Source organism: Miscanthus floridulus, unplaced genomic scaffold, assembly GCF_019320115.1.
Source record: "Miscanthus floridulus cultivar M001 unplaced genomic scaffold, ASM1932011v1 fs_698_4, whole genome shotgun sequence".
In the NCBI taxonomy this organism is placed as follows: Eukaryota; Viridiplantae; Streptophyta; class Magnoliopsida; order Poales; family Poaceae; genus Miscanthus; species Miscanthus floridulus.
In genome coordinates this window covers 24,473-51,698 of record NW_027097129.1, presented here as the reverse complement: position 1 = coordinate 51,698, position 27,226 = coordinate 24,473, and the positions used below count along the sequence as shown (strand labels likewise).

Genomic DNA, 27,226 nt, shown 5'->3' with positions numbered 1-27,226 from the left:
GCACTAACTTCCCCTATTATAAAGCTAGAATGGCTAGCCACCTTGAGGCGGTTGATTTGGGTGTTTGGAGAGTCACTCGTGATGGGATAAAACCCATTAAGAATCCCGATAAACCCACGAAGAGTGAAGAAAAGGAAATTCATTTCAATGCTAGAGCAAAAAATTACTTGTTTGAATCATTTAGTATAGATGTGTTTAACCAAGTGTTCACTTTAAATACGACACATGAAATTTGGTTAAAACTTTAAGAGCTCCATGACAGCACATCTAATGTCTGTGAGCAAAAACATTGTCTAGCTAAACAAAATTATGATTCATTTACAATGAATGATGATGAGCTTGTTCATGATATGTATTCTCGTTTAAATCTAATTATCAATGAGCTCCATTCAATAGGATTAACAAAGCTAAATGATGCGAACATCATGAGGAAGATCATCTTCATGCTACCATAAAAGAAATATGCAAGCATCATCACCATCCTTCACAACATGAAGATAGTGGCATTTGAAATATCACATAAGATGGGTCAAGACAAAGCCTCTTCATCGAGCAAAGGCAAAGCTCTTGCATGTAGCGAGAAAAAAAAGATGAAGGGCAAGCAAGTTGAGACAAGCTCAAGCTCAAGCTCCTCAAGTGAAGATGAAGAAGAAGATGAGGGCGATGATGAAGATTCAAGTGAAGATGATCAATCTTCCTCCTCTACCTCCGACCTTGATGAAGAATCAATCAAACTAATCAACAAGGTGGAGAAGATGATCCAAAGGCTCAATGTCAAGGGTGTGCCCATCCAAATCTAAGATCTTATTTTCACCAATCAAAGAAATGAGCAAAGAAAGAGTGGATGCTATGGATGCGGCAAGTTAGGGCACTTTGTGGAAGTTTGTCCAAACAAGCCCACACCCAAGATAAAGAAGAAGGCATGCAAGAACCAAGCCCTCACATTAATAAGGTCATGAGATGATTCTTCAAGTAAAGAAGAACACCATCACAAGAGGTGAGGGTGCAAGCACTCATCATCAAGCTCTTAATGTATGTACCTTATGGCATGAGGTAACAAAAGCTCATCCTCTAGTGAGAGTGATAGTGATGATGAAATGCCTTCTTATGATGAAATTATGCAATAAAATCTTAATTGTGCTAAAGTTTGCACTAGTCAACAAAAGAAGCTCGAAAAATTAAAAGAAAAGCTAGATAGTTTATAAGAAGCATACAAAACTTTGCTTGAACAATATGATAACTTTGCTAATCTCAATGTTGAACTATCTACTAAAAATAAGCAACTTGAGGCTAGTGCAACAACAAATGCATGCACAATTAATGATGAGCAACTTATAAAGAAAAATGCAAAATTAAAAGAAAAGTTAGCTAGCTCACAAGATGCTTATAAAAGTTTGCTTGCTAAAATAGAAACCATGTGCAAACATTATGATGAGCTAACTAATAAAGTTGCTAATCTTAAAGCTGTTAGTACAACACCCACCAAGGCATCTAAAAGGAAAAGTTATATCTTTAACATGTCTAAAAAGGATGCCTCTACTTCTTGTAATGATTTATGTTTAGACTCATCTTTGTGCAACCAAGTTTGTGTTGAGAAAGTTATTGTAGATACATGCACACAAGAGGTTGCAAAGGAGAATGAGTAACTCAAGCAAGAAGTAGCTAGCCTCACCAAGGACTTGACTCAAGTGAAAGGCAAGGTGAAGCAAGCCCAACTTCATCAAGACAACACCATCAATGGAGTGAAGAAGCTTGATGAAGGACAAATTGTGGTTTGCTATGTGTGCCACAAGGAAGGTCACAAGTCCTATGAGTGCAAGGTGAAGAATGGGGGAGGAGCAAAGAAGAAAGAGAAGAAGAAAACAAGCAAGCTCTCCAACACCTACACCAACAAGGTGTACAAAGAAGGCCTCCACACCTTATCTCTTAAAGAAGAAGAAAAATAACAAGGTGGTGGCCATCAAGGTGAACAAGCAAGCCAACAATGGGGTCAAATGCTTTTAGGTGCCAAAGGAGATCATTTCAAACATGAAGAGCACCAAGAAGGTTTGGATCCCGAAAGAGAAGTGAGAGGTCCAATGGACTATGGTGAATTTGGAGACTTGGCAAAGTATGGATGTATTTCATGGGGTGCATCATGATGGACAAAATTATTGCCAAGTGGGTTAGTAAATACTATGGACCCAAATTCTTCTTCCCATGTTAGGTAACTAGATTTAATTTGCTTTAAGTGGTACTAGATTTAATCTCCTACAAGTAGCATCTTTAAGCATCTAGTTACTCTTTATGCCTAAGTTTGCATTTGCATGCTTATTATCTTTTGTCATGCATACACTAGGTATATCTTATGGTAGGCTTGCTCGGTTTCATTCTTATTCCTTAGAGCAATCCTACATGGTTTAAAATTATTTAGAAGCACGGCACATAGCTTGTCTTTCGATTGTTCATCTAATATGTGTTAAAGTCCAAATTGTAGATAATTTCTCTCGAATATCACTTTCGAAAATGATTCTCACATTCGTGTGATGTCATCTTTCAAGTGGTATTTTTTATTCTAAAATCAATGTGCATGTTTCCTACAAGTATTTCATACTTGTGTGCACAAATTTAGAGGGAGGTTACTCTATAAGTTGGATGCTTTGAGACTAACACCTTTTCAAGCTTATCATGTGTGTAGTAGTCTCATTGCAAGAAAAATGGAGTCCCCAGAGTTAAGCATCATACTTCAAATATCCACCACCTATTGCAAGTGGTAGAAATCAAATTGGTTTCCACAAGCGGTATTTCTAAACCAATATCATCATGTTGATTCCATTTTGATATTTATATGCTTTCTCCATGCATTATATAGATTAAATTCCCTTGAGCAATAATTTGCCAATTATGCATATGCTTTGTCTTCTACCATATGTATGTATATATTTAGGGAGAGCTTAATCTATATAATATGAGAGTCAAATTTTATGACATATTCCACTCTACACACAAAGGATCACAAAGTTTGATCCTTCCTTGTGCTACTAATGTCTTCATTTTCGGTGTTTGATTCCAAAGGGAGAGAATTTAGAGGACCAAAAGCAAGCATTATTTTGTAGAACCAAAAGCTAGATCATAATAATTTACAAGTGATAATGATCTACAAGTGGTAATGGTCCGAGAAAGGGAGAATAATGTATTATGGATTAGTCTATGTAATGGAAAAATTTGTAGGAAGCAAGGCTTAAATCCATAATGCCATATGGGGATATTTGCAAGGGCAAGATAAATTTTTATGTGGTATCCTTTAGTTTTACAAGTAGTATCTTTTAGCATCATATAACCTTACTCCTTGCATTGCATCCTAGCAAGTAGGTAGTTTTCAAATTTTAAAATTCTATTATTTGCTTGCTTTGGTTGTGTTGTCATCAATCACAAAAAAGGGGGAGATTGTAAGGAAAATAGACCCTAGGCCCATTTACTTTGGATTTTGGTGTTTGATGACAAACACAACTAAGTTGGACTAATGAATTTGCAAGTGATTGTTTTGTAGTTCAATAGGGTGCAAGACGTGACTTGGACGAAGGCAACGTGATGATCCGATGATCAACACCATAAGCAAGACCCTAGGAGCATAAGAGAAGACCTAAAATATCAAGCAAAGTTTAAGCACGAAGATAGGAACCGCCGTACGCAAGATCACAAAGAAACGAGCTCACAGAGGTGACCGAACGTTGGAACGGACGCTGACGAAAAGTGACCGGACGCTCCGCCCGGTCGCGTGATGGAGGTGCTGGCCACGGTGCTCCACCTCTCCACCGCCAAGGAGCCCCGCCCCGCGGCCGTCGTTGCCAGCTCGTCGGCGCACGCGCGGGGATGAGACCGGGATCTGGACCTCCGCCTCCTCGAAGCGTTGGGCATCTCCTCGAAGCGCAGCTGCACGAGCTAGTCGGTGACCTTATGGAAGTCGGCCTTCTCCTTGAGGGCGGCGGCGACCATGCGTTGGACGTCATCGCGCTTGCTCTTGAGCTCACACATCTTGTCGACCAACAGGTTGACGTAGTCGTCGCAGGACATGGTGTAGCTGACGGTCCGCGCAATGTAGTCCTTGAACAGCCAGAACACCGTGTCGATGATGGACGCCAGGAACTCCATCTCCGCTGGCCCAAAGCCGGAATCTTCACCAAGAAAGCGCTAATCTCTGATCCGTGGACATTTTGGAAGGATTGAGATGAAGGGGAAGAAGGATGGGGAGGGGAACAGAGTGGCGCTAGAAACGTGAACAGTGTAGCAGGTCAGTGGGGAGAAGGGTAAAAGGATGGGTAAAAGGGTATTTCTTTCACATTATTTTTTTACTTTAGTCTATTTTAGTTCAAGAAATCAAACACCAATTTAGTCCACTTTTAGTTTATGAACTAAAGTGGACTAAAACTTTAGTCAATGAACTAGAGAACTAAACAGGACCTTAATCCTATTGAAAAAGATCTACCACATTAAAATTGCATATAACTACAAACTATTAGTAATAAATTAAAGTGCGAGCTGATTCCGCTGGCTACAGATTACTTCTACTATCATTTGCAAGACGAAAAACGACAACCACCATTCTTCGTCTTCCGTGGAACGTCTGCGAGGAGGGACAGAGAATCTAGGAACCTTTCAACAAGTACAAACTTGACCCGTTTCTGTTATTTTGGTCTGTTAACTTAAACTTATCGGTCAATTTATCATTTAATATTTTTTTCTCACAACAACAACGCAGCTTCAACCCCCTTAACCCGACATTAACACCAGCCGAACTGACCAAAATACACGGGCACCGTTTCTGTTGACCTCGAACCCAAGTAGTCCTACTAGCTAGTTCTTGCAAGAGCAAGCTATGGACACCAGCCGAGACAGGGGCCTCACCACCGGCGACGAGCTCATGCAGGCGCAGGCCGAGCTCTGGAACCACGTCTTCGCGTACACAAGATCCATGTCCCTCCGATGCGCCGTCGAGCTGGGCATCCCCGACGCCGTCAACCGCCTCGGTGGCGCCGCATCGGTCCCGGAGCTTGTTGCGGCGCTCTCCCTGCCGCTGCCCAGGGCGCCGTATCTGCGCCGCCTCATGCGGCTGCTTGCGCACGCCGGGTTCTTCGTCTTTGACGCCGCCGCCGCCAGCTATGGGCTGACCCCGCTCTCGCGCCTCCTCGTCTCCACGGCCACGCGCGGCGCCGGTGGGCAGGGCGGCCTCTCGCCGTTCGCGCTGGCCATGCTGCACCCTGTCATCGTGTCGCCGTCCATGTCCCTGGCGTCCTGGTTCCGCGCCGCAGACGCCGTCAACGCCGCGGCGCGCGTCCCGTTCGAGTCCGCGCACGGGCGCGACCTCTGGGCGGTGGCGAAGGACGACCGGGAGTTCGGGGTGGCGTTCAACGACGCCATGGCGTGCGACGGCCGGTTCGTGATGTACGTGCTCGTGCGCGACCACAGCAACGTGTTCCGAGGCCTCGCTTCTCTGGTCGACGTAGGCGGCGGGTCAGGCGGCGCCGCCAGGGCCATCGCCACCGCGTTCCCGCGCATCAGGTGCAGCGTCCTGGAGCTGCCGCACGTGGTTGCCGCCGTCCCAACAGGCGAACTCGGCGGCGTGGAGTTCGTCGCCGGGGACATGTTCGAGCATGTCCCCAAGGCCGACGCCGTCCTCCTCAAGGTCTGGCGCAGTGGCGCGCACATCGCGCGCTCTCCTTTGCCTTGTGAAACTGAAGAATGACGTTGCGCGCGGTTGCTGTGTACTTGTGCAGTGGATCCTCCATGGATGGGACGACGAGAACTGCGTGCGTTTACTGCGGCGGTGCAGGGAGGCGATCCCTTCGAAGGAGGACGGCGGCAGGGTGATCGTGATGGACCTGGTTGTGGGATCGAGCCCGGCAGACGAGAAGGCCACCGAGACGCAGCTGCTGTGGGACGTGATGATGATGGGGGTGGTGGGGAGCCCCGAGCGGGACGAACGTGAGTGGCGCAAGATCTTCCAAGACGCAGGCTTCAGCGGCCACAAAATCGTTGCCGTCCTCGGGATCCGGTCTGTGATCGAGGTCTACCCTTGATTTTCTTAAGACTAAAAACGGACTATTCAGAATCCACACTGTTCTTGAATCTTCAGTGTAATCTAAACGCAATGGTAATAGAATTTCGTCTGTGTTATATTCTACCTTTATATTTTCTTAAGTTTTCAGGTTCGTTTCGTTATTTTCCCCCCAATTCCTAACTAAAATTTAGGACTGCCATTAAACTGCTGCCACACTTTTCCCCCAATGCCTTTTCTTTCGCAAGCTCGTATTGTTGGTTCCATTTCGTGTTAAGGAGTACTATAAAAGCACGCCCAACGCAGATAAAAAGTATAGTTTCATGTAGATTAAAGGCTTCATGGTTACTACTTACTAGACTCACATTGAAAACCACAACTAGCTTTTTTACTTCTCTGCATTCTATTTTTCTTTCTCCTACCCTCAAATGTCCCTTTCAATCACCATCTTTAGCACGAAGCACTAGTAGCCTGTAGAAGCTTCTCTGACAACCTGCAAGCCACTACTTTACCTCTAACCTGGCATCCCAACCTACCTGGCTGGTTGAGGCTACAAGCTACTTCACCGCGTTGGGGCTGGCCTAAAGAGGAAGAGTCTTTTACGTTGTTTTCACCTGACCAAAACCACCTATGCCCTTATGATGGACTCACTTGTTAGGTTATGAGACCAAAACCACTTATGCCCTCATGATGGACTCACTTGTTAGGTTATGAGTGTTAAAGTTCATTACACCACACTTTCTATGGTAGAATCGTCCGAAACAGCATGTTTCCAAAGACGCTCGTCTTTCACCAGACACTAAGCACCACAAAAGTTGGCTACATCAGACGGTTCTGTCGAGCACACTCAAGAGAGAACTCGAATAATCCACGTTTTTCATCCAGGATCCAGTAATGAGAACGAGCTTACAATACTTAGTTCATTTCATACATTAAGAGTTCTCAAAAATACTTTATTACAATACCAAGTTCAGAGTGCAAAATTTAAACAGCGGAATTGAAATAAACATCTAACGATAAGATATAAGGATCCGTCTGTGCCAACTAGAAGAATCCTCCACACAACAGTCACTCATCAAGCTGCACCTACAACGGGGGTAAATAAACCCTTAGTACACAATATACTCATAAGACATACCCGACTAGTAGGAATAATTTTTCGACTCCAAAGGATATGATAAACTGTATGGTTTGTTGTGTTTCCTTTTTGTAAAAAGCATTACTAGAAGTAAATCCTTATGTATATGTTTTATTAGCAGTCATGATTAGTTCATTAGCTAACCATTCTATGTAAGTACATGTTCTACTTTCAAGCAAGAGTTGAGCAATTAAATCCATTTTATCATCTTTCATCTTTTAGTTCTTACTACGGTGCTAGATCATAGACAAGTCGTACCATATCACACGATGATTCGCGAACCAATATATCCTAGCTAGGTACCTGAAACACATGCCCCGCTTGTACCCCAGGCATAAGCAAGACCAACACATCACTCTCCTGTCAAGGGATCCAGGTCCCCGTCCAAACTTAGACTCCAAGCTCCCACTCCTAACTCCTGGACTCAGTATGGTGCTTAGACCTCCACCATCCCCGTCTCTAATCAGTCGGTCCGGAAAGAGCCAGAACCCACGATAAGAGAGCAACAAACCTTCCCACTCCCATAAGCAAGTATGTGCTCAGGATAATAAGTCTGTGACCTAAGTAGAATCCACAGCAACGGACGATCAGTGGTTGTGGGGCTTGCCTTGGGCATGTGCGGTGTTAGCTGAGTCAGTCAGTGGCGGTGGGGCTTCCTCCTGTACGAGGACCGCCTCCTTGTACTCCTCGATCACCTCCTCATACTCCTTCTCTCCGACGGGTACGAACTCCACCAACTCGTTCTCTACATGCATGCAACGATGATGCAACACATAGTATTTTGGCAACAGCAACTCTTAAAATAAGAATACACATGCTAAGTTACTAAGCTAGCTCTAATGACTAAGATATTAAGCCAATCATTATCTCTACCAAATAGATTCCAAGCTCACCCTACAAGTGCCTATTTTTTATAAACCAATATCATGCTATTATTCATTTAGCCTTAATGGGTATTTAGCTACCATATTAAATAGTCTATTTTAGGGCTACAAAAATTACAGCAAGCATCTAATAATGCCATGAAGCTACTACAGAAATTTCAGAGTTAAAGCTATCACCAATCTACCACAAAAATTCTTACAATAATTAACTTAATAATATTAAGCACTCTCAATTGATTTAATAGCTCCTGGTATCAACAAGTACATATATGAACTAAATACAATAATAGATAGAGCACAATTTTAGGAACCTAATAAAATTTATTTTATAATTTTTGGATATCTACATTATTTTATATTAATTACCAAAGTTTGGCTCAAAATTAAAATAAAAAGCTATTTCTATTTTCCACGAAAAAGATAAACCGATTTTGGCCCAACGTGGCCCACGCGGGGCGTGGCCCACGCGTGGAGGTGGCCCGCGGTAGGGAGCCCACGCGCGCTGGCATTCTTGCAAAAACACCCTCGCGTTATCAGACAATAGTGCGAACACAACACGTATTATTTCTATAGACAATGACTTTGCAACAAAGCTCTCGTATCTTTTCACCTTCGCATCGGAGAGGTCCCCGAGACACCCCGCGGTCGCCGGCGCGGTGGACGGTGGCACTAGGCGGTACGTCGGCCACTCGAGGCTCCCACCGACCCAACTAACGAGCCGAACCCCATCTACGACCCTAACGCCTACCCTAAGTGGCAATACGGAGCAACAGGGTGCACTAGAGCGAGCTGCCACCACGCACGGTCACCCACGGCAGTGCCACTGTCATCCCAGCGAGCTACAGTGCTAACAGGATGGTAGAGATAGGGGATAAGCACCAGGGGCATATCGCGAACCTGCCCGAAGTGGTGGTTCTGCCAGTGACTACCTGAGCTAGGCTGGCCATGTGCGCGCGATGAGCACGATGACGAGCCACGGCAGACATGGATGCGTCAGCGGTGGCGGCGAGGCGGTAGCTCTCCCACTAGCGTGCGCACGATGGAGAGGGAGCTAAGGCAAACTAGTGGTGCAGAGGAATTTGCGCGGGGTGAAGTGGTGGAAGCTAGCCACAACGCGGGCGGTGACGGGTTTTAACGGCACGGTGGCGGGCAAAGCTCCAAAATTGGAGCTCGGCTGAGCCACAATCAAAGCAGGGTGGGGGCGGTCTACAAGAGGACGTAAAGGCGGAGGCGCGGGCACGAGGAATTGATGAGAGGTGCTCGCTCTCTGACTCGCCATGACCACGACTCGATAGTGGCAGAAAGCAGAGGAAGAAAGAGAGAAAGAGAGAGATGGGGCGCGGCAGTGGGCTCGGCTCGTCCTCGCCATGGCAGGATGTGAGCGGCGAGATTGGGAGACCCACACGCCGGCGCTAACTGACAGGCACGTGCGCCCGACTAGCGTGGCCCATATGGCCACAGTGTCATAAATGACATGGCGATGGCGGCTCGGCCACGTGCGTGTGGCAGTGACAGCCTTGAGCTGGGTCGGCAGCTGTGCAGGGTTATAGTGGACAGGCATAGACGCGTCGACGATGCGACGGCAGCGGCAGCGTCACGACACAAAGAGGGTCAGTAGTGCAGACATGATAGCAATGCAGCGTGGCCATGGCGGCACCACTGGCGGTAGCGTGAAGCTGGACAACAGGGCGCAGGGCCAGCGGCTCGCTGTGGCCGGCCTCGGCCAAGCCCAGGCGGCCCGACCGGCCAAGTGTGACGGTACAGGGTGACCGCGTGGGGCGCGGTCATGGGCGCGGTGCGGGGTGGCCGCGCGGTGACTGCGCACACAACGCCACCATCTCGAGACATGTGACGTGCATGAATTTTAAAGCCCCCATAAAAACTAAATGGTTGCTCCAAGAGCCAAACCATCTTCACTATGCTCAAGATGGCACATGAGACTACCAAATCGAGCTATAACTCTATACTACCCCTTAACCCAATCTCTCAAATTAAATTGCTAAACATAGCAATGTCTGGCGGTTGATAGACTTGGAAATTTTCTTAGTTTTGAACTGAACTTGATTTTAATTTGTGATTTCTAGGCTATTGAAAATATTACAAGGCAATATTATTTTTCAAAAGCAAGTATTTCATTATCATCTACAAAGTTTGCACTTCAAACTTTATTTAAGTGTCACATACACGTTCTATAGTATTTTTGCTTAATAAAAATTGGTTTTAAACCCTACTTGATATGCATGAACTATCGAATCAACTTTCGTTTTGCATTTTTGTTGATCATTTTGAGTTATAGGAATTTATGTACACACTTTATCACATGCATTAACACATAAACATGATGCTCATGATATGTTTTAGTAGATGATTTACTGTGTAACACCGAGGGTGTTACACTTCCTACATCTCATTCGTCTGAGATTTGCTGGTCATTCAGGCGACGGCGCCCACGCCCCGTATGCTCATGTTCCCCACGCGCCCCAATGCGGCTCCTTCCCAACGCACGCTCCCCACATGGCTCCTCCTTCTCTCCCCACACACTCGACCAGTATCAGTGCCCGCGACTAGGGTTCAGGCGAGACCTCGTCGTCATCGGGTAAGTCCAGTGTCCTCTCTCTCTCTCTAGCCTCTCCCCCACCTTCTTATTCAAATCCGGCAGGTATATAAGGGTTTTGGGAGGAGGTAGGCAGGCCAAGCGGTGGGGAAGGCGGCAGGGCGGCTTTGGGGCCCTGGCGGCGGTGGAGGCAGCCGAGCCACGTTGGGGCGGGGGCACTGCGGCTGTTCTCGCCGGAGTTGGAGAAGAAAGCGGCGGCAAGAGGGTGGGAGGAGAGGGAGGCCATCAGGGGTGCGGTAGGGTCTTGCCAGAGCTCCGCCGCCGCCCCTACCGCGCTGCGATGGGGCGGTGGATGGCAGCGATGGTGGGGTCGCATGCTCTGGGAGGACAGAGAAGAAGAGAGCTTGTCGGGAAGAAGAAGAACATGTCTTGCCGTTGGATGGAGATCGGACGGATGAGCTTCGTTGCCTAAAAGAAGCAAAGTTTTCAGGCGCCTAGAATACAGCATCACCCTTGTTACACTATCATAGACACATTTCCAAAAAAAATGTTTCTACTACACCTAATTTTAGACTCCCAAACATGCATTTCCACATATACCCACCCTTTTGTGTCATCCCTATGTGTCAATCACAACACAATCAAGCATGATTTCCTTTGTCCACCTTTTGGCTTTTATGTTCACAGTCCCTTCCTCAACCTTACATGGTCCTCCCCCACAATTATGCCATGTTTACTCCTCATCATGTTTTGGCTTTCATTTCCTTCATCTTTAGCATTTAGGCATTTGACCGGAAAAAATTCCCCTGCAGCGCGTGTATATGTGTTCACAATCCTTTCATTACCAAGATCATGCATGGTCATGCTGCAATTATTAATGATTCCCTCTTTTATCTTGAATTTTATTTCCTTCCTTTTTATGAATTAGATTACCTATACCCTCCCTCCAACGTTGGCCAGAATAAACTAATGTTTGTTTTGAGATACTCCCTACCAATTATTTAATTGGTCCAATTTATCCCTTAACAAGATTTGATAGTTTTCGTTTCTCAATGTATACGTTGAGTTTTGTGAAAAAAGAATTGTGGCTTTTGCAGCTTTGCTTGAACCAAACATTAGCATTTTATCGCATGGCGTGCCACACCTTAGACGTTGGCAATCTACGGAGGGAAACCAAACATCCTCTAAGTCCACAATATTACACAACCCATCCTAATCTTCAATACCAACACTTAGGTGGCTGAAGCTCTCAAATATGTATGATGATACTCCCTTAAGCTTTAATGACAGAAAATCACCGAGTATAAGGGTATTTATAGATAAATCCCCAAAAGTAGGCAAGCCTTAGGGAAAATTCTCTTTGACGAATGACGACACTATTAGCAGTCAAGTGGTTCTACTAGAGATATGGTGATACTAGTACCAACCACTCATGTAGCCTGTAGGCCTTGGTGTGGACTTATTTTGCCAATGCACTTTGTAAGCATCTAGGTCCTTAGATAAGTGGTAAGTATTTTAGCGATTAATCAAAATCGTATCATTACGACTAGCAAAGTTGTTTGAAAGGACATTGAAAGTTAAGTCACAATAACTTAGGGCATTCTTGGTCCCTAATTTAACAACGAGAGATCAAAGTATATGGTTGTCAAGACTAAGGATCTTCTAGATCTAAATGATACAAGGAGATGAAGGACACTTAGAGTAGTATAGGTTTTATAGCTTTCAGTCCTTTTTTTGAATTACTCTCCATCCCAAATTGTAAGTCGTTTTAACTTTTCAAGATACATGCTACGTATCCAGACATAATGTATATCTAGGTACACATCAAAAGTTTTTAAAAAAAATCAGAACAACTTACAATTTGGAATGAAGGGGGTAGCTTTTGATCTTTTGACCATACTATAAAGAGGAGGTAAAAGTTTGTAGTCGAGCATAGACTTGATAAGATACTCATTTGTGAAATTCTTGCACTAGATAGCTCAAAGAAGCCCAGAAGTTCAACAGAAGTAAGGAAATTCTTGCACTAGATAGCTCAAAGAAGCCCAAAGGTTCTACATAACGACTTAAGAAAGATTGAATTCGACAATTCCTGGATTTATTCTTAACACCGTATGATCTAGCGGTTAGAAAAAAAATGTGAACATCAGACAATTGAACAGTAACCCTGCTTAAGTAGTACCAATAATTACGCCATTGCAAACTAGCCGTTGAAACTCCAACCAATGCTCCGGTGACACCGCGGGATCATTCATTGAGTGTATTTCCAAAATCTCAAAACTTCATAATCCACTCTGTCGAATTCCTTGTATATTGATGATCAGAGTTGAATTGACCAATAAAAATCTAAATGGCTTATGTTTGCAAAATCGAGTATCTCCTACCAAGCCAACAGAAGACATGACTTGCATGAGATGAAGAACAGAGTATTCACACACAATCCACCAGAAAAAAGATCCATAAGCAACAGAGCTTAAAACATAGCATCTGCCGTACATACTGATACAATCACACGGCCTAGGCGACTGGGCGACTGCAACCAGGGCTTGTGAGAGATAAAAAAAAAAGTCATACAGGAGCTGATTTAAAGATACATAGCCGGTACATTAAAGCTGGCAAACCTTCCCGTGAATCTAAAATCTGCGATCCAAGTACTTTTAGAGCAAATTATTAGCTTGATCGCACAACAGTTCTGAGGGATCAGCCACAGAAGTTACAATGTAGTGTCTCTGGGTATCCTGAGACACACCACAATAGCTTGCATGACAGGGTGAGGCCTGGCGAGGAGTGGTTCACCAACGATCCTTTGTTTACTTGTGCAAATGATTGCTTAGCTTGAGGCAGACCAATAGAGGGAATGATGTCAAAAGCCAGCTTATGACGTACACTGGGGTACTGGAAAAGTAAAACTTCTAAGAGTACATCGAAATACTCGGCAACATTATTGAAGTAGCATCACATTCCAATAGGGGCAGCACACAGAGCTGGCAGAGCAGCACTCGGGGTTGAGCAGTTGTACCCAAACAGGTCCAGCATCCGTGGGTTCTGGCACTCAGGCTCATAGCTCACTTCCTTGACGCCATCATCATCTGCTGGCAAGATCTTCTCAGTCAAGGAGAAACCAAAAAGTCTGCAGCTAGTTTTGCGAACCTCCCCTCCACCAGACCCAAGCTTAGCAGCATCTCCAAGTGCTGAAGCTCTTCTAGTCTCAAACTGATCCAAGTTCATTTGATCAGGTGTTTCATGCTGTGGCCTGGTCCAAATTTCCCTCGTCCTGTCAAATGGGCCAGACTGCTGGCCATTTGTACCTCCACCAAACTTGCTTGCCAGTCCAAGCTGTGGAACCACAGTTCGGTTAAAAATATTATCAGGGTAGAGAGAGGGCACTTGTGCTCCTGGCGGAGTAGATAGTGTGAGACAACATTCTTGAGCTGTGGCTGATAATCCATTAACAGCAACTGGGGTATGCATATAACTATGCAGCCCATATCCGCCTTTCAGTGAACAAGCCTCAGACATCATTCCTTGGAACATAGGAACTGCCCGAGAAATTTCTTGACCTTGCAAGACCTCTGAGAATCCAATAGATTCATTGAAGCCTACAGATTGGTAGGTAAAACCAGAGTTATGCACTGCGAGTCTGCTTGTTGGACCACTCAATGCGCAGCCACGTGCATTCCTAAGGAACCTACTAGCATCAGAAGATTGAAGTTTTGCAGCCTCAGCAGTTTGAGGAGCACACGGAACATGACGAGTCCTAAAACCCATCAATTCTTGACCTTGCAAGACCCTGGGTAACTTTCCAGTTTCCACGGAGTCAGTGCAACCATTCCCTGTAACATCTAATGCGACAGTCAATTAGCATATAGGTTAAAGGATAGCATACATATGTACAGGCATTAGTCTTGTGCTATGAGAGCTTACACATTGTTGGAACGTCCAAATTTCCCTGAGCACACAACTTGGTTCTTTTAGAACTAGATGCGGACAGAGAATGAGCAACAGAGACAGAACCACCAGCTATCTCGATCTCCCATGGAGATACTCTATCTTGGCCGTTACAATCAGCAACGCCCTCCCATCTTACCTGTATAAAAGGCAACACTTTAGCAACCAGATATTAATAGTGCAGTTCATTATGAACGGATAGTTATAATTTGATTATCATATAAGTGATATGGCATATAATATTTCTCATTTCCAAAGAAAAACAAGTCAAACATCATCCGTTCTTGCAAAATAGTAGACATCTTCATCATTATAATTTGATTGTCAAGAAATACTTGAACTGAAGGTCAAAACATAAAACAATTCTAAGTTACTAGGAATATCACGTGGTAGCAAAATTTTCAGTATCCAGAGAAGCCCTCATAAAGCTTGCCCAGGGTCTTGCAAGATCAAGAAATTTGGACGCTCAGGCTGGTGGTATGATTCAAATTTCCTTATAAGCTTGCTACAGTTAGGGTTACAGTGTATTTGTGACTTTACCTTGGTACAAAGAATAGAAGAGTTAGCACAGCATGCATCATGGAAGATTATTTCCAACAGGTCAAATATAACCATCATAAAGCAAATAATAACAAGTTAACAACAGCATGAGACTAGTATTGTCTCTGCTGTTGCATTTCTCTTGTGGTAGGGGTAAGGGGTTATATGCCAAATCCCTGCTTTATTAGTCAGGGCCCTAAGGTGTTGGGTGGGCAACAGGCTATAGGAATGTTTATTGGTTAGCATTCTCCTTCCTTAACTCCCTTAACACAAGACTGCACTAAAACAACATTTTTTACCAGAATCCAAACAATCTCCAAAAGAATATACATCTATAAAAGCTTCCCAGGAGACCAGGAAGCTGGCAATGATAACATTCAGACTAGAGCTTAACAAAATAAGCTGAAATGCATACCAGCAGGCTTCTCCACTTCGAGCCAGGCCATTTCATGGGATCTATTTCACTAATGCGAACAATCATTCCAGATCGCCTAAAAAACATAAAACATAAGAAACAGGAAACAAATGCATACAACAAAAATAAAGTTGAATTGAGAAGAAATAGACCTTTCACTAACATCTTCATTATGGCACTGAAAGTTGATCCTTGCTCCAATACAGACTGGATGATTGAGGCTCTTCAGGAACTTATGGTATGGAATAATATATTCTGAAGCAGTAGCTCTGCAGAGAAAGAATTAAAATTGAAACGAGTCAGATGATCTTTTATTATTTTATTCTAAACCCACACAGCTTTACTCGGCAGGTATTGAAACATGTCTTATTTTTACAAGGATTTTGACTGATATTTCGTCATATACTAGCAGAAATAAATAAAAAATACTATATCGTGGAGTAACTTTGGCAACAAATTATATTTATATTATATATGTATGTCCAAAGAAGGATTTAGGCTCGGAATTTTTTGACCCAAAAACTCTGGGGAAATCCTCCCAGGAGAGTAAGAAAGTTGCCCAGCATATCAAGTTTTAAGCACAATCGCTGCTTAACTTTTAACTGTTGAACTTCTTGCAGTATGTCATCTTATCAACATGCCGAATTGTAGCAATTCAGGACTACATGTTTGATCTAAAGTCAAATTGACAGTATAAAAATGAATAATGTATTTTCACCTTGGATTGTAAGAAATGTGAAAAACACTTCTGTGCTTCAAGGAATCAGCTACAGCCGACAATGTATGCCGCTTTGTACTGTCACTACTGAAATCTTCAAAAAAGACCTCATTTTTAAGCTGAATGGCCCTCCGTACACCCAGCCTTAGTTCACCATCATCACCTCTACAAAGATTAAAAAAGAAGACACTTCGCTTAATAAAGATACACAATGCACCTATGGCTACCACATGGTTCATCTGCTTACCGGAGAAATAACACAGCATCCCCTGAAACCAGTTTCTTTTTATTGACAAATGAACTCCATCCAGTAGTCAAGAGATGCCTACGAGGCTGACCTGGAATGCAAAGCAATTTCATCACTTGCTTGAACTTGAAGAAAATAACAGCACTTCCATCATAATAATAATTCAGATTTCATAATAGATGACCAAAGCAACTCAATAAACACCAATATCAGCTGGACCATTATTTCAAAGATACTAATTCTTGTACTTCCTCTGCCCCAAAAAGAATGGAAGTCTCGCTTCCCGAGGAGTCAAATTATCTAAATTTTGACCAAATATATATATAAATGTATTGATATTTATGATGTATAATAAGTATCACTAGATTAATCATTGAATATAAAAGGGAAGACCCAGTGCCGGAGGCTCCCACATGAGTGGGGTCTGGGGAAGGAAAAACCGAGGCAAGCTTTCCCCCCGCAAAATCTGCGGAGAGGCTGCTTCGAACCCGCGACCTGGTGACTCGGTGAGACAGCTCTCACCACTGCACCAGGCCTGCCCTTCATTAATCATTGAATATATTTTCATAATAAATCTAATTGAAGATCCAAATGTAGATAATATCTTTTCTAAATCTAGTCAAACTTAAGATTGTTTGACGGAGGGAGTAATAAACAACACATTGCAAGTAATCTTCGGCTATTCGCAGTGCACACAATATTCGAGGAACATATCAATATTTCATGACACACATATGCACGCACGCGCACGCACAGCACAAGTGTGCACACACACACACACACACAACAGAAGTTATAAAACACAAAAGAGCATAATGTGAAACATAATTCACATCAAGAAGATTTGACCAATGCCAAAACAAGAAAATAGGAAATTGAAAGCTTTGAAGCTACAACAGCTACATGTTTCATATTGATGATCAAAATATTCATCCAACATTTACGTTACATGTAACATATGTTTTAGCACGAATCTTTGTTTGCCTTTGTATACAAAATCATATGGAAGTAACATTGATGTCATACCAAACATTCATTTGAAACTTAGTAAATACATTTTAAAAAGGGCATCATTCACTCCTTGTCTAATAAAATTGATCTCACCCCTATATATATGACGAAACTTCCACTTCGCTCCATGCAAATCCTTGGCAATCAACTCTTGAGAAGGCCTGAGCTGATTATAATCCTATGAAACACAGCAACGAAATGTGGTTAGTACTGAAGCACGAGACTAGGCGCAGTTTCAAGAGAAATGGCACAAAAGATCAGCAATATCACCAGAGGCGGGAAACAGTCCTCAGCAGCACGGCGAGGAACAGAGAACCCTCCATGGGTGCTTGTGTCAGAGGCTGTAAGGGTTTTGCAGAACATGTGCAGCATCCGGGACTTCCTTTCAGAATCCAAATCCTCCATGTCATCGTCCCCTTCAACTCCACCACCACGCAGATTTCTCCCAAATGCCTGAGCCATTAAGATGGGTGGTTCATGCATTAAACAAGATAAGAGAAATAGCATTGTTTCATATGGTAAGTGCTCTTTTTCATTTCTAAGGAAATAAATCCATCGTTCCGTCCATATTTCTTGCTACAAATTCACTAGGTACTGAAATATGCCAATAGTAGTATGCTAGGCATGCTAAATGTAACCACAGCACACGAACATGCCTATTCCAACCTAGTAGCTCAATTACAACTATATATATAGAACTAAAAATGTCTATTTCAATTTAACTGTGCCTCGCCATTCCCAAATCAACCTGAGCAGCCAAAATCTAAAAGTGTACACGCACGCACACCGTACGAACGCTTACACAGTTACACCACACTGCTAAGGACATGTTCGGTTAGCAGGATTTCAACCAGGAATCAATCCAGCTCATCAAAGATTATACAAATTAGAGAAGGAAGCCGGCCGGGAATCATTCCATGCCACCATTCCATGGGAACCGAACGTGCCCTAACAGAAAAGGAAACAGGGCTGACACACACATCAACCCAAAAATCTTCTCCAAACACGGGGAACACGAATCTCCGCGATCCCCATGAGCATGCGAATCCAATCGGGTGATTTTTTTTAGGACATTTTTACCTCGCCCTCCGCAACCAGCGCCAGCCGCGCGTACACCTCGTCCGTCGCCGCATCCGCCTGCACACAGCCATGCGAGCCTCATCATCAAAACAATGGAGCCTCAATACAGCCGCGCCCCCAAAATCGGCAGATGTGGCAAGTACTGCTGCACTCACGCATAGCTCGACATCCGCGACGCGGCACACCACGTGCGGCGGCAGGTCCGCAGCGACGTCCCCGCCGCCTGCCGCGGCTAGGTGGCCCTGCGGCAGGTACACGACCAGGCTGCCCCGCCGCGGCAGCGCGACCACGGGCCCCGCGCACGCGTGCCACAGCTCCACCGGCGGCGAGCGGCGCTCCTGGCCCTCGCCGTCCACCATGTTGAGATCGATTCCCATGGGGCGCGCCACCATCACTAGGGTTCCGGTTCGTGTTCCGGCGCCCGTGCGCTTCCCCGCTCGCCCCGCTCCAGGACAAGCCGGTTAAAAGGCGGAGCCGACCGCGACCCGGCGGGGAGGAGGCGAGGAGGGGGAGGACGAGGAGGGTGAGCACCCCATTAATGCCTCCGGGGCCGTCGCGCTCCAGCCATCTCCTTCTCAGTCATCAGTCAGTCGCTCAGGACCCCATGCCGCTCTGCTCCTGCGGCGACCGCTCCCTCTCCCCCCACCTCGGCTGCCGCGATCGATGCCGGTCGCTGTTGCTTCCTGTGCCGCTGCCGCTGCCGCTGCCGCTGCGTCGCTGGTCTGAGGCTACCCTGCGACGCCCATGTCTTTTATGACGCTCCTGTTTCGTGAGCTGCTGCTGATGTCCAAGCGAACAGGGCAGTGAACTTGTGAAGTGAGGCCGAGGAGAGGAGAGGTGTGGTGAGGTGGGGATGAGGTGAGGTGCGGGTGAGAGAGGCAATGAGGGGATGGATTGGATGGGCTGTTTCCTTTTGCCCTTGGGCGCCGGGGGTTTTTTTAGTGGGGCCGGGCTGCTGCGTTGTTGCGGAGTGGCACGGCGCTGCGCTCTGCGGTGCTGTTGCGCGCTTACTGGCCACCGTGCGCGGCCGCGGCAGCAGCAGTGGCAGGCTGCTGCTTTAGGTGCCACTGTTCCCCCAGCAGGAGGCCACCCGCCAGCGCCTCGGGGAAAGAGTGCACGACTGGACCTGCACGGTGCAGTCCTCCCCGTCCTCTGACGTACCCCGCCCAACCGCATCGGTCATCAGGGTTTTGACCTGAAATTCGTCTCGGTTCGTTTGATCGGATTAGGACATCAGGTTCACGCCAAGTAGATCCTGCCTTTTTCACGGGAGTAGCTGCTGCATTTTGCAGGTGGAGGTGGGTGAATAGCGCTTGTATAGTTGTAGGAGCTCAGGAGATGTCTGTAGCTGTAGGTCATATGTACTCCTGCTCATATAGTCATATGCAAATAGTACTACCACCATGCAACGCAATCGAAGGGCGTTATGACTCTGGCTGGCCTCTGGGTCGGCGGTAGGAGCAGTGCTCTGCTGCCGCCTCCATGCCATTGCTGGACACGTATTAATTCTCACCATGTCTTCGCCGGTGCCCTTCAATGCCAAAGCTAGCAGTCGACGGACGGACGGATCTGACCCACCCAGTCGCAATCAATGGCCGATAAGTACATACGCAGTGATTAAGTAATGAGTGTGCCACCTTCTCTCCGCCAGAGCGCTCTGGCGCGCGCACTCTCTCACGACTCATGCCGTCTCGCGCGCACGGCGCGCACACGGCACGCCCCCCACACGGGCTTACGGCCACATCGCACCACCGTCTCTGCCTGCCTGCCTGTCTTGTGTCGTCTCCGTGCCAGACAGGGAACCAACGCCGGATCCGGTAGCAACTGGTCTGGTGCGCCGTCAACCTCAACGCAACAAAGCGGTGTGGCGTGGTCATACGGGAACCGGGAACGTGGTAGGATAGGGCCGTTTCATGCCGCCACTACCCAGCGGCCAGTGGTGGTGCTCCTGAGCGCTGCACATCGACGCCGACGTGCACATGCGTCTCGCTCGCAACGGCCCAGCCAACGAGGGTCGAGGGGTGAAAACAAAGGCTTTTGTACGCCAAGGAATACACGAGACCACACACTGTTCACGTACCCTGGTGGACGTGGACGTGCTGGGCCTCGCCGGCACGCGGCACTGACGCATCAGCGTCACTGCCCCGTCTGCCGGGGCGTGGGCGCGTGGCACAACTATACAACGACGAGATCTGTCCTAGCCGAGCCGAGCCGAGCCTGCGTGGCTACTGGCGACGGCGTAAAATCGTAAAAGGAGGAGACAGTCACCGTGCCCGTGCCCGTGCTCCGTGGGGGCATCAAAAGGGTCCTGTGGGCCACCGGCAGCTCTGCCGCGGCAGCAGCTATCCCGGGGGGCGCTCCAACCCCGTACACGGCGCTCACGTTTTCTTCTTCGGGAGGACGGGTGCTCTGTTCCTGTTCTCCCCACGCCTGTGCTCAGCTTTGCTCGTCTTTTCAAACGCGAGGGGTGGCAGAGGCATCGGCACCGGCAGAAGCGTACGCGGGGTGACGGCGCGACGCCTTTTGCAGCGAGCGATGAGTTCCCGGAGCGCGTCGCTGCCCGCTGATGGCTTTGCCTGTGGGGGTACCGCACGGCACGGGGGCACGGGGGCACGGGTGGCACATCCGTCGACAAGACATAGAGCCGTTCTGCTTGCGCGCGGGCCCCGCGGGGCGTGTCCACTTTTTCCCAGTAGCGGTCTACTATTCCTACCCGGCCAGCCTATAGGCGTCTAGCCAGGGGGCGGGGGCCAGCGCCCAACAGCGCGCGATTTGTCTCGTCCCGTCTCAGGCCGGGCAGGGGCTGGCCCGCGTCCCCCGTCCCCGCTTGCGTTCTTTGGATCCGTCTCGCTGGTTGCTCTCAGTCTCATCTCATGTTACGGTTACGGATGCCCTGGAGCATGCTGGTGCTGCTGTCTTCGTCCCGGTTTACAACTCTTCACGTGCCAGGAAAAGGGCCTTGTCAGGGGTGAAGTGCCCTTCTAGCTCGCAGGTGATGCAGGTTGCGAACTTGCGATATTTTCATCGCTCCTTTTCTCCACGGCGTTGGTGGTCTATACTGCTACAGTTACCGGTTGCCGAGTACTCTTGCCCTCGTTAATTGAACAAGTGTCTTCTTCTAGTGGTGGGTGCATTAATTATACATGATGATGTTTTATGGCCTAATAAAGATAGTGTTGACAGTCGTTTTGTGTCAAAAGTTGAACACCTGGTCAGGATAGGTCTAAGGCTAGTCTCTGTGCATGTTTCATTTACATTTGATATTATGACATACTATCGGCAGATTTTATGACTTGTCAGATTAATTACAAAGAGAGTAAAGATGTCAACGGCCCCGTTCCCCGATTCCTCGTGGGGAATTCATCCATTAGGGGACGGGGATAGTACAAATCTTCTTCTCATGGAGAATAGGGCCCGTTCGGTTGCTGAAGCTTGGGGCCTGTTTAGTTCCCCACCAAAACGTCAATTTTTTCAAGATTTTCTGTCACATCGAATCTTTAGACGCATGCATGAAGCATTAAATATAAATAAAAAATAAAACTAATTACACAGTTTAGACGAAATCCACGAGACGAATCTTTTAAGCCTAATTAGACTATGATTGGATACTAATTGTCAAATAACAACAAAAACGCTACAGTAGCATTTTGCTAAAAATTTTGGCATCCAAACTGGCCCTTGGCTGAAACTGGCTGAAAACACTGTTCTGCCTGAATTGTTGTGAGAGAAAAATATTATTCCGGTTGAAAAAACAAGCCGAACAAGCCGGTTTCTGGGTAAGCCGAACGGGGCCTAGATGGGGAAAAATCATCCCCATCAGGTATGACGGGGACAGGGATGGGATGCATGCCCCCGTCCCCATTCCCCACGGGGACCCAAAATGTTTAAGGCCCAATTCCATGTGCACTAAGGAGGCTCCTGCTTAAGCTAGCTGGGCCGACCTGACAGCCTCCTCCATCGTTCGAGCAATGGCCTGGCCTGACAACTTCCTCCCCCGTTCGAGCAATGGGCCGGATGCGACGGGAGGCCCAATAAAAAAAACACGTTGCGTTTGGTGGAGAACTGGAGATGAGGCAAAACTTTAGTACCACGTCGGCTACGGAGCGCGGAGCGCGGAGGGAGGGAGCTATAAAATAAGGGGCACCCCAGCCAAAACAAAGCAAAATTGTGTTCTCTGGACCGTTAGTTTCCATTTCGGACTAATGGGCCAACATGGGCCTATGTTTCTGCAGCTGCTTCAATAAAGCTAGCACTTCAGGTGGTGAGTTGATGCGGGGATGGGGATCCCCGTGGGGACCCGTGAGCCTTCGTGGGGACGGGGACAGGGGAAATTTGCCCCCGCGGGGACGGGATGAGGCAGTAACCCCCAACGGGGAATTCCCCGTTGACATCTTGAAAAAAGAGAGATAGAGAGAGTCTCATAAAGTTTCATCTATATAAAACTCATCACAGTTACCAATGCAATTCTGACAAGACAGTTTTTAGGAACAATATTATGAAATGTTCACATAGTTAATAGCAAATAGCCTGTTCGTTTGGCTGTAGCTTGTCGTAAACGATCGTAAATTTTCAGCCGAAACAGTATTTTCTCTTACACAAACCAGCCAGCAGTACTTCTTCACGAACCAGCAACGATACGAACCAGCCAACCGAGCAGGCCGAAAGTTCATTGCCAACCCGATCTTTAGTTTGTTATTGATAACGTTTTTATTTATTATTTTAAATTCATGTATTTTGAGATTCAATCCTTTGAAATTTTTAAACAATCTTGTATATACCAAAGCCATAGTGTTTGACAAGATCCAAAGAAGAATGATAGAGAGATATTATGCCATTTGTGTTACGACTTTGGATCCGTCTCGCTGCTTGCTCTCATCTCATGTTACTACTGAAACTTTTTTTTCCATTTGAGTTTGTTTAGTAGTATAAATTAAATATTCAATAAAAGATTACAAAATGTTGGTAAAAAAAAGATAGCATCCTATATATACTTACAAATAAGTGCATACTCGTACCAAAAACAATATAAATCAATGTCCTACGTGCTACCTCTCATTCGAAGTGCATAATACACTAATCACTAGTTAGACGCAAAATTTACCAACAATATACAGACACCACACAGATGTTCCTCTCCAAATACTCTGTGTGTCTTTTCCATGCATTGGACTCTAGCAATTATATTTGAAAAATTGCTATTTGGATTCACTACGTTCAATCCGTATCTGTCGTTCCATCTCCTTTTCACAGACTAATTCTATTTAATGTTCATTCTTTCTTTAGATAGTACATAAATTTAGCTCTATATATTTATCCTATTTGATATAGGCTGCTTAGCTAAATCTAAATTGCTAGATAACCACTAAAACCAACTGTCTATATTCTTTTATTTTTCGATTAATTTCGTACTTTATGTGTTCTCTAGGCGGCTATAGCCGCTCCTTTTAACACTACTATTGTAGTAAGAAAATAGATTACAACATTAACTCGAGCCATTTGTGCTATTTTAGGTTTTATAGAGCTAGAACACCAGCATGGACGTACATATCAACCACACGAGAACACTCTAGTTACTACTATTTGATGCTATCTCTGTCTAAAAAGACATAATTCTAGTTTTTTTTACTTAAACTATTTAATATTTGACCAAGGTTATAGAAAAAAATGATCACTCTTTATGATACCAAGTAAGTATGCTATAAAGAAATATGTTTCATGATAAGCTTATTCAATATTTTATTTTGGCTCGATCTGACACATCCAAGGAACTACGGCTTAGGTTTCGAGTAGGACCTCCTAGCTATCAAACAGCGTATATAGATTTTTTTTTTATAGAAGAAACAGCGTATTGATATGGAACTTGGGTCACCATTGACCCTTTAAACCTATGGGCGTTAACCTGTAGTTTTTTTTAGCATGGTCGGCCTAATGGCCCATATCGAAGGCCCAACAGAATAAGGCTCCAGTAGACCGAATCCCTGTCTTTATATCTTGGACCGAGCAGTACACGGACTACAAAATTTCGGGCTGTAAAAGGACTTCTTCAGGGCCGAATCCCTTCTCTCTACGTGACCGTGGACCGAATTGTACAATTGTCTGGGCTGTTGCAGTTCCGCGATCCGTGCGCGTTCGTGTTGGATCTGTTCTCGATTCTCGTGTTTTGGATCATGCTGCAGCGACAGGGCGAACGCGAGCGGCGAGAATGGCGGAACAACCCGAATACCCGATCCAGTTCACCTGAGATTCTCCTTGATGACTTGATCTGTCGCAGCGCATGAAGAGGTGATCAAGCAAGGGAAAGGGTTAAGAAAAGAGAGAGAAAAAAATGCAGCTCTCGGCTGCCGCCGCGTTGAGCCCCAATGATTTCATGTGCTATCTGCCTAATCTGAAAGCGGCAATCTCTTTCCCCTTAAAGAGGTAACTTTCGCTCCGAGATCTGTGCTGGCATGACTTGGCGTCTTGACATGAGTACTGCTGGACTGTCACTGCTTGACAATCTGTGCCTCCTCTTCCGATCATGGCGTATACACTGCATGCTACAGTAGTCACTTGTCAGTACAAGTAAACCACAGATCAAAACAGACTAGTGCTACGCTCGGTGTTTTGGGGTCGATCATAGACCCGGTAACAAAAGATTGATTCTTGCTTAGAACCAAAGCATGACAGTAACTCGAGCTAGTGATAAATGGATCACGTGGAGCGAGCAGTAGGCATTTATAATCTCACGCTCAGTGCCCACGGCCGGAACCCGGGAAAAATCGCCTGCTCCCTGTTCATACCACACGAGCCATGACTTCTTCCATCAATGCGAGCCCCTCCGCGTGTCTCCTAGATCTCACATGCTCTCTGACAGCCTCTCTCAGCTATAGCCAGCGTGCACCAAATCCCATCGTGCACACCGCGCCGCGCACGCTCTCCCGGCCCGTCTCCCTCACTCAATCCAATCCCCCGCCATCATCGGCGCGCCCCGCCCGACCTGATCAGTGACCAGTGACCACCCACACTGTCTAGGATGCCTTTCTGTTCCCATCAGCTTTCTACCGCTGTTAGCTGCGAGACCTGATTGAACTGTCCTGCACCGCCGGTGGTCGCTGGACCCGGAAAGGACCGGACCGCGCTATAAATAAGTGGGCGCGCACGGAAACACACTCACCACCGACGGTTTCCGACCCGATGGCTGCCTCTGCTGCTCGCCACCTCTTCCTCGCTGCCTTATTAGTGGCCGTGCTCGCCGTCGCGGCGCCTCGCTCGGCCGACGCGTGGGGCGGTGGCCGCTTCTTCTTCAGCAAGACCACGCGTCCCGAATCCACCGTTGAGCCCGACAAGGCTGCCGTGCCCACCAACGCCGCGCCCGCGGACACCGATGCCGCGCCGGAGTTCTCGCGCCCCTCGACCGGCGGCAGCGGCCGCGGGTACGGGCTCTACGGCCGCCCCGAGGAGAACTACCCGCCGGACTACTTCCGCCGTGGCGTGCACCGCAACGCCGAGAAGCTGACGACGACGCCGGCCACAGCAGGTTCCCTGGAGGAGGCGGCCCCTGTAACTGTAAGAGGCCGCGGCGAGCGCGTCGGGACGTTCCCCGAAAACGGCAGCGGCAAGGGCCGCCCGCCGACCGACGTGCCGGTCACCACCGGCACCGAGGAGGAGGCTGCCCCCGCCGGAGGAGACCTCGACGGCGTCCAGCCGTACCCGGAAAACGGCAGCGGCAGGGGCCGGCCGCCGTGGTACTACACGGGCTTCCACCGCGGCAGCAGGCAGCAGGAGCAGGAGCAGCGGGGCTACGGGATGAGCGACACGAGGCTGTACCAGAACGGCCGCTACTACTACGATGTGGACGCCGGCAGGTACGGCTACGGCCGCGAGTCGAACCCCATGCGGACGCGCCCCGACGAGGAGGAGTTCGGCTCCGGGTACGGCCGACCCCACGGCGCCGCCGGCGGCAGGCGGGGCAGTAGCTACGGCGATGCGGCGGCGGCGGGCTACCAGCAGGAGCAGCAGCACGGCAACGGCGAGGAGTTCGGGAATGGAGCCATGGATCAGAACACGAACGGCTTCCAGGAGGAAGCAGGCCAGAACGGATTATACATTCCATGAGTTTGCATTGTGCCATGTGTCAGTCCTCAGTCGTGTGTTGCTACTAGTACTAGTGATGATCGCATCGTGTGCTCCATCGCCGAGTACCTGTGGGCGGAACCAGCTGGCTGCTTCTGTCTTCTGCTCTGTGCACGCCTACGTGCACTAATGGTGACGCAACGCAACCAATGAATGAAGAAGTGGTGTGCGTACGTACAATAGAACTGTGTGTACTGTGTATTGCAGATCAAAATGCCACCATATATCCACCTACTGTTCATCTGTCGGTGCACACTGATCCAATTCGTGTGGCTGCAATGATCAGTGGGTTAAAAACTGTACGAACTTACTACGCAGGGTGATTTTTGTAATTTTTTTCACGTTGATCCGTACGCCCCGTAGATCGCAATAATTTCATCAGCAGACAATGGGACGAACGACATGTTGTGGTAGGCCACAATTTCGACGTTCCTGTGTGCATGCTTGACAAAACTGTGGACTGCTGCCTGCTGCTGGACACTAGATCCATCTTGTTAATGCTACGCCAACCAGCAGCCAATTAATCCATTATCATGCACCAACTTTTC

At 47.0% G+C, this 27,226-nt stretch overlaps 3 protein-coding genes across 4 annotated transcripts; 2 read left to right on the top strand and 1 right to left on the bottom strand.

The window, feature by feature from the left end:
• The first annotated feature begins 4,726 nt into the window (after positions 1-4,726).
• Positions 4,727-6,138, top strand: LOC136532745 (trans-resveratrol di-O-methyltransferase-like). The gene is made up of 2 exons (XM_066525340.1): positions 4,727-5,662; positions 5,754-6,138. The coding sequence occupies exons 1-2, from the start codon at positions 4,856-4,858 to the stop codon at positions 6,054-6,056; spliced, it is 1,110 nt and encodes a 369-aa protein (XP_066381437.1). The 5' UTR covers positions 4,727-4,855; the 3' UTR covers positions 6,057-6,138.
• Positions 6,139-13,031: 6,893 nt separating this feature from the next.
• On the bottom strand, positions 13,032-19,462 carry LOC136532738 (auxin response factor 3-like). 2 transcript variants are annotated; one of them, XM_066525329.1, is made up of 10 exons: positions 18,722-19,462; positions 18,567-18,623; positions 17,757-17,939; positions 17,580-17,664; positions 16,476-16,566; positions 16,229-16,393; positions 15,663-15,779; positions 15,511-15,586; positions 14,532-14,694; positions 13,032-14,449 (listed from the first exon to the last, which is right to left on the bottom strand). In XM_066525329.1, exons 1-10 carry the CDS (start codon positions 18,956-18,958, stop codon positions 13,563-13,565), a joined length of 2,061 nt encoding a protein of 686 aa, XP_066381426.1. In that variant the 5' UTR covers positions 18,959-19,462; the 3' UTR covers positions 13,032-13,562. The 2 variants fall into 2 exon arrangements, with proteins under 2 accessions (XP_066381426.1, XP_066381427.1); XM_066525330.1 differs by having other exon boundaries at positions 13,032-14,440; positions 18,722-19,461.
• A 6,242-nt stretch (positions 19,463-25,704) lies between these two features.
• LOC136532740 (uncharacterized) lies at positions 25,705-26,863 on the top strand. Its single transcript, XM_066525333.1, has one exon. It carries the CDS (start codon positions 25,740-25,742, stop codon positions 26,658-26,660), a length of 921 nt encoding a protein of 306 aa, XP_066381430.1. The 5' UTR covers positions 25,705-25,739; the 3' UTR covers positions 26,661-26,863.
• The last annotated feature ends 363 nt before the right edge of the window (positions 26,864-27,226 follow it).

Bases quoted from the DNA above. Each gene is read 5' to 3' on its own strand.
- LOC136532745 (XM_066525340.1), top strand. From the start codon at position 4,856: ATGGACACCAGCCGAGACAGGGGCCTCACCACCGGCGACGAGCTCATG. The intron at 5,663-5,753 runs GTCTGGCGCAGT...GTACTTGTGCAG, and splicing joins CCGACGCCGTCCTCCTCAAG to TGGATCCTCCATGGATGGGA.
- LOC136532738 (XM_066525329.1), bottom strand. From the start codon at position 18,958: ATGGTGGCGCGCCCCATGGGAATCGATCTCAACATGGTGGACGGCGAG. The intron at 15,587-15,662 runs GTCTATTTCTTC...TATGTTTTTTAG, and splicing joins AATGAAGATGTTAGTGAAAG to GCGATCTGGAATGATTGTTC. The intron at 14,695-15,510 runs GTATGCATTTCA...CCTTTTATACAG, and splicing joins CGAAGTGGAGAAGCCTGCTG to GTAAGATGGGAGGGCGTTGC.
- LOC136532740 (XM_066525333.1), top strand. From the start codon at position 25,740: ATGGCTGCCTCTGCTGCTCGCCACCTCTTCCTCGCTGCCTTATTAGTG.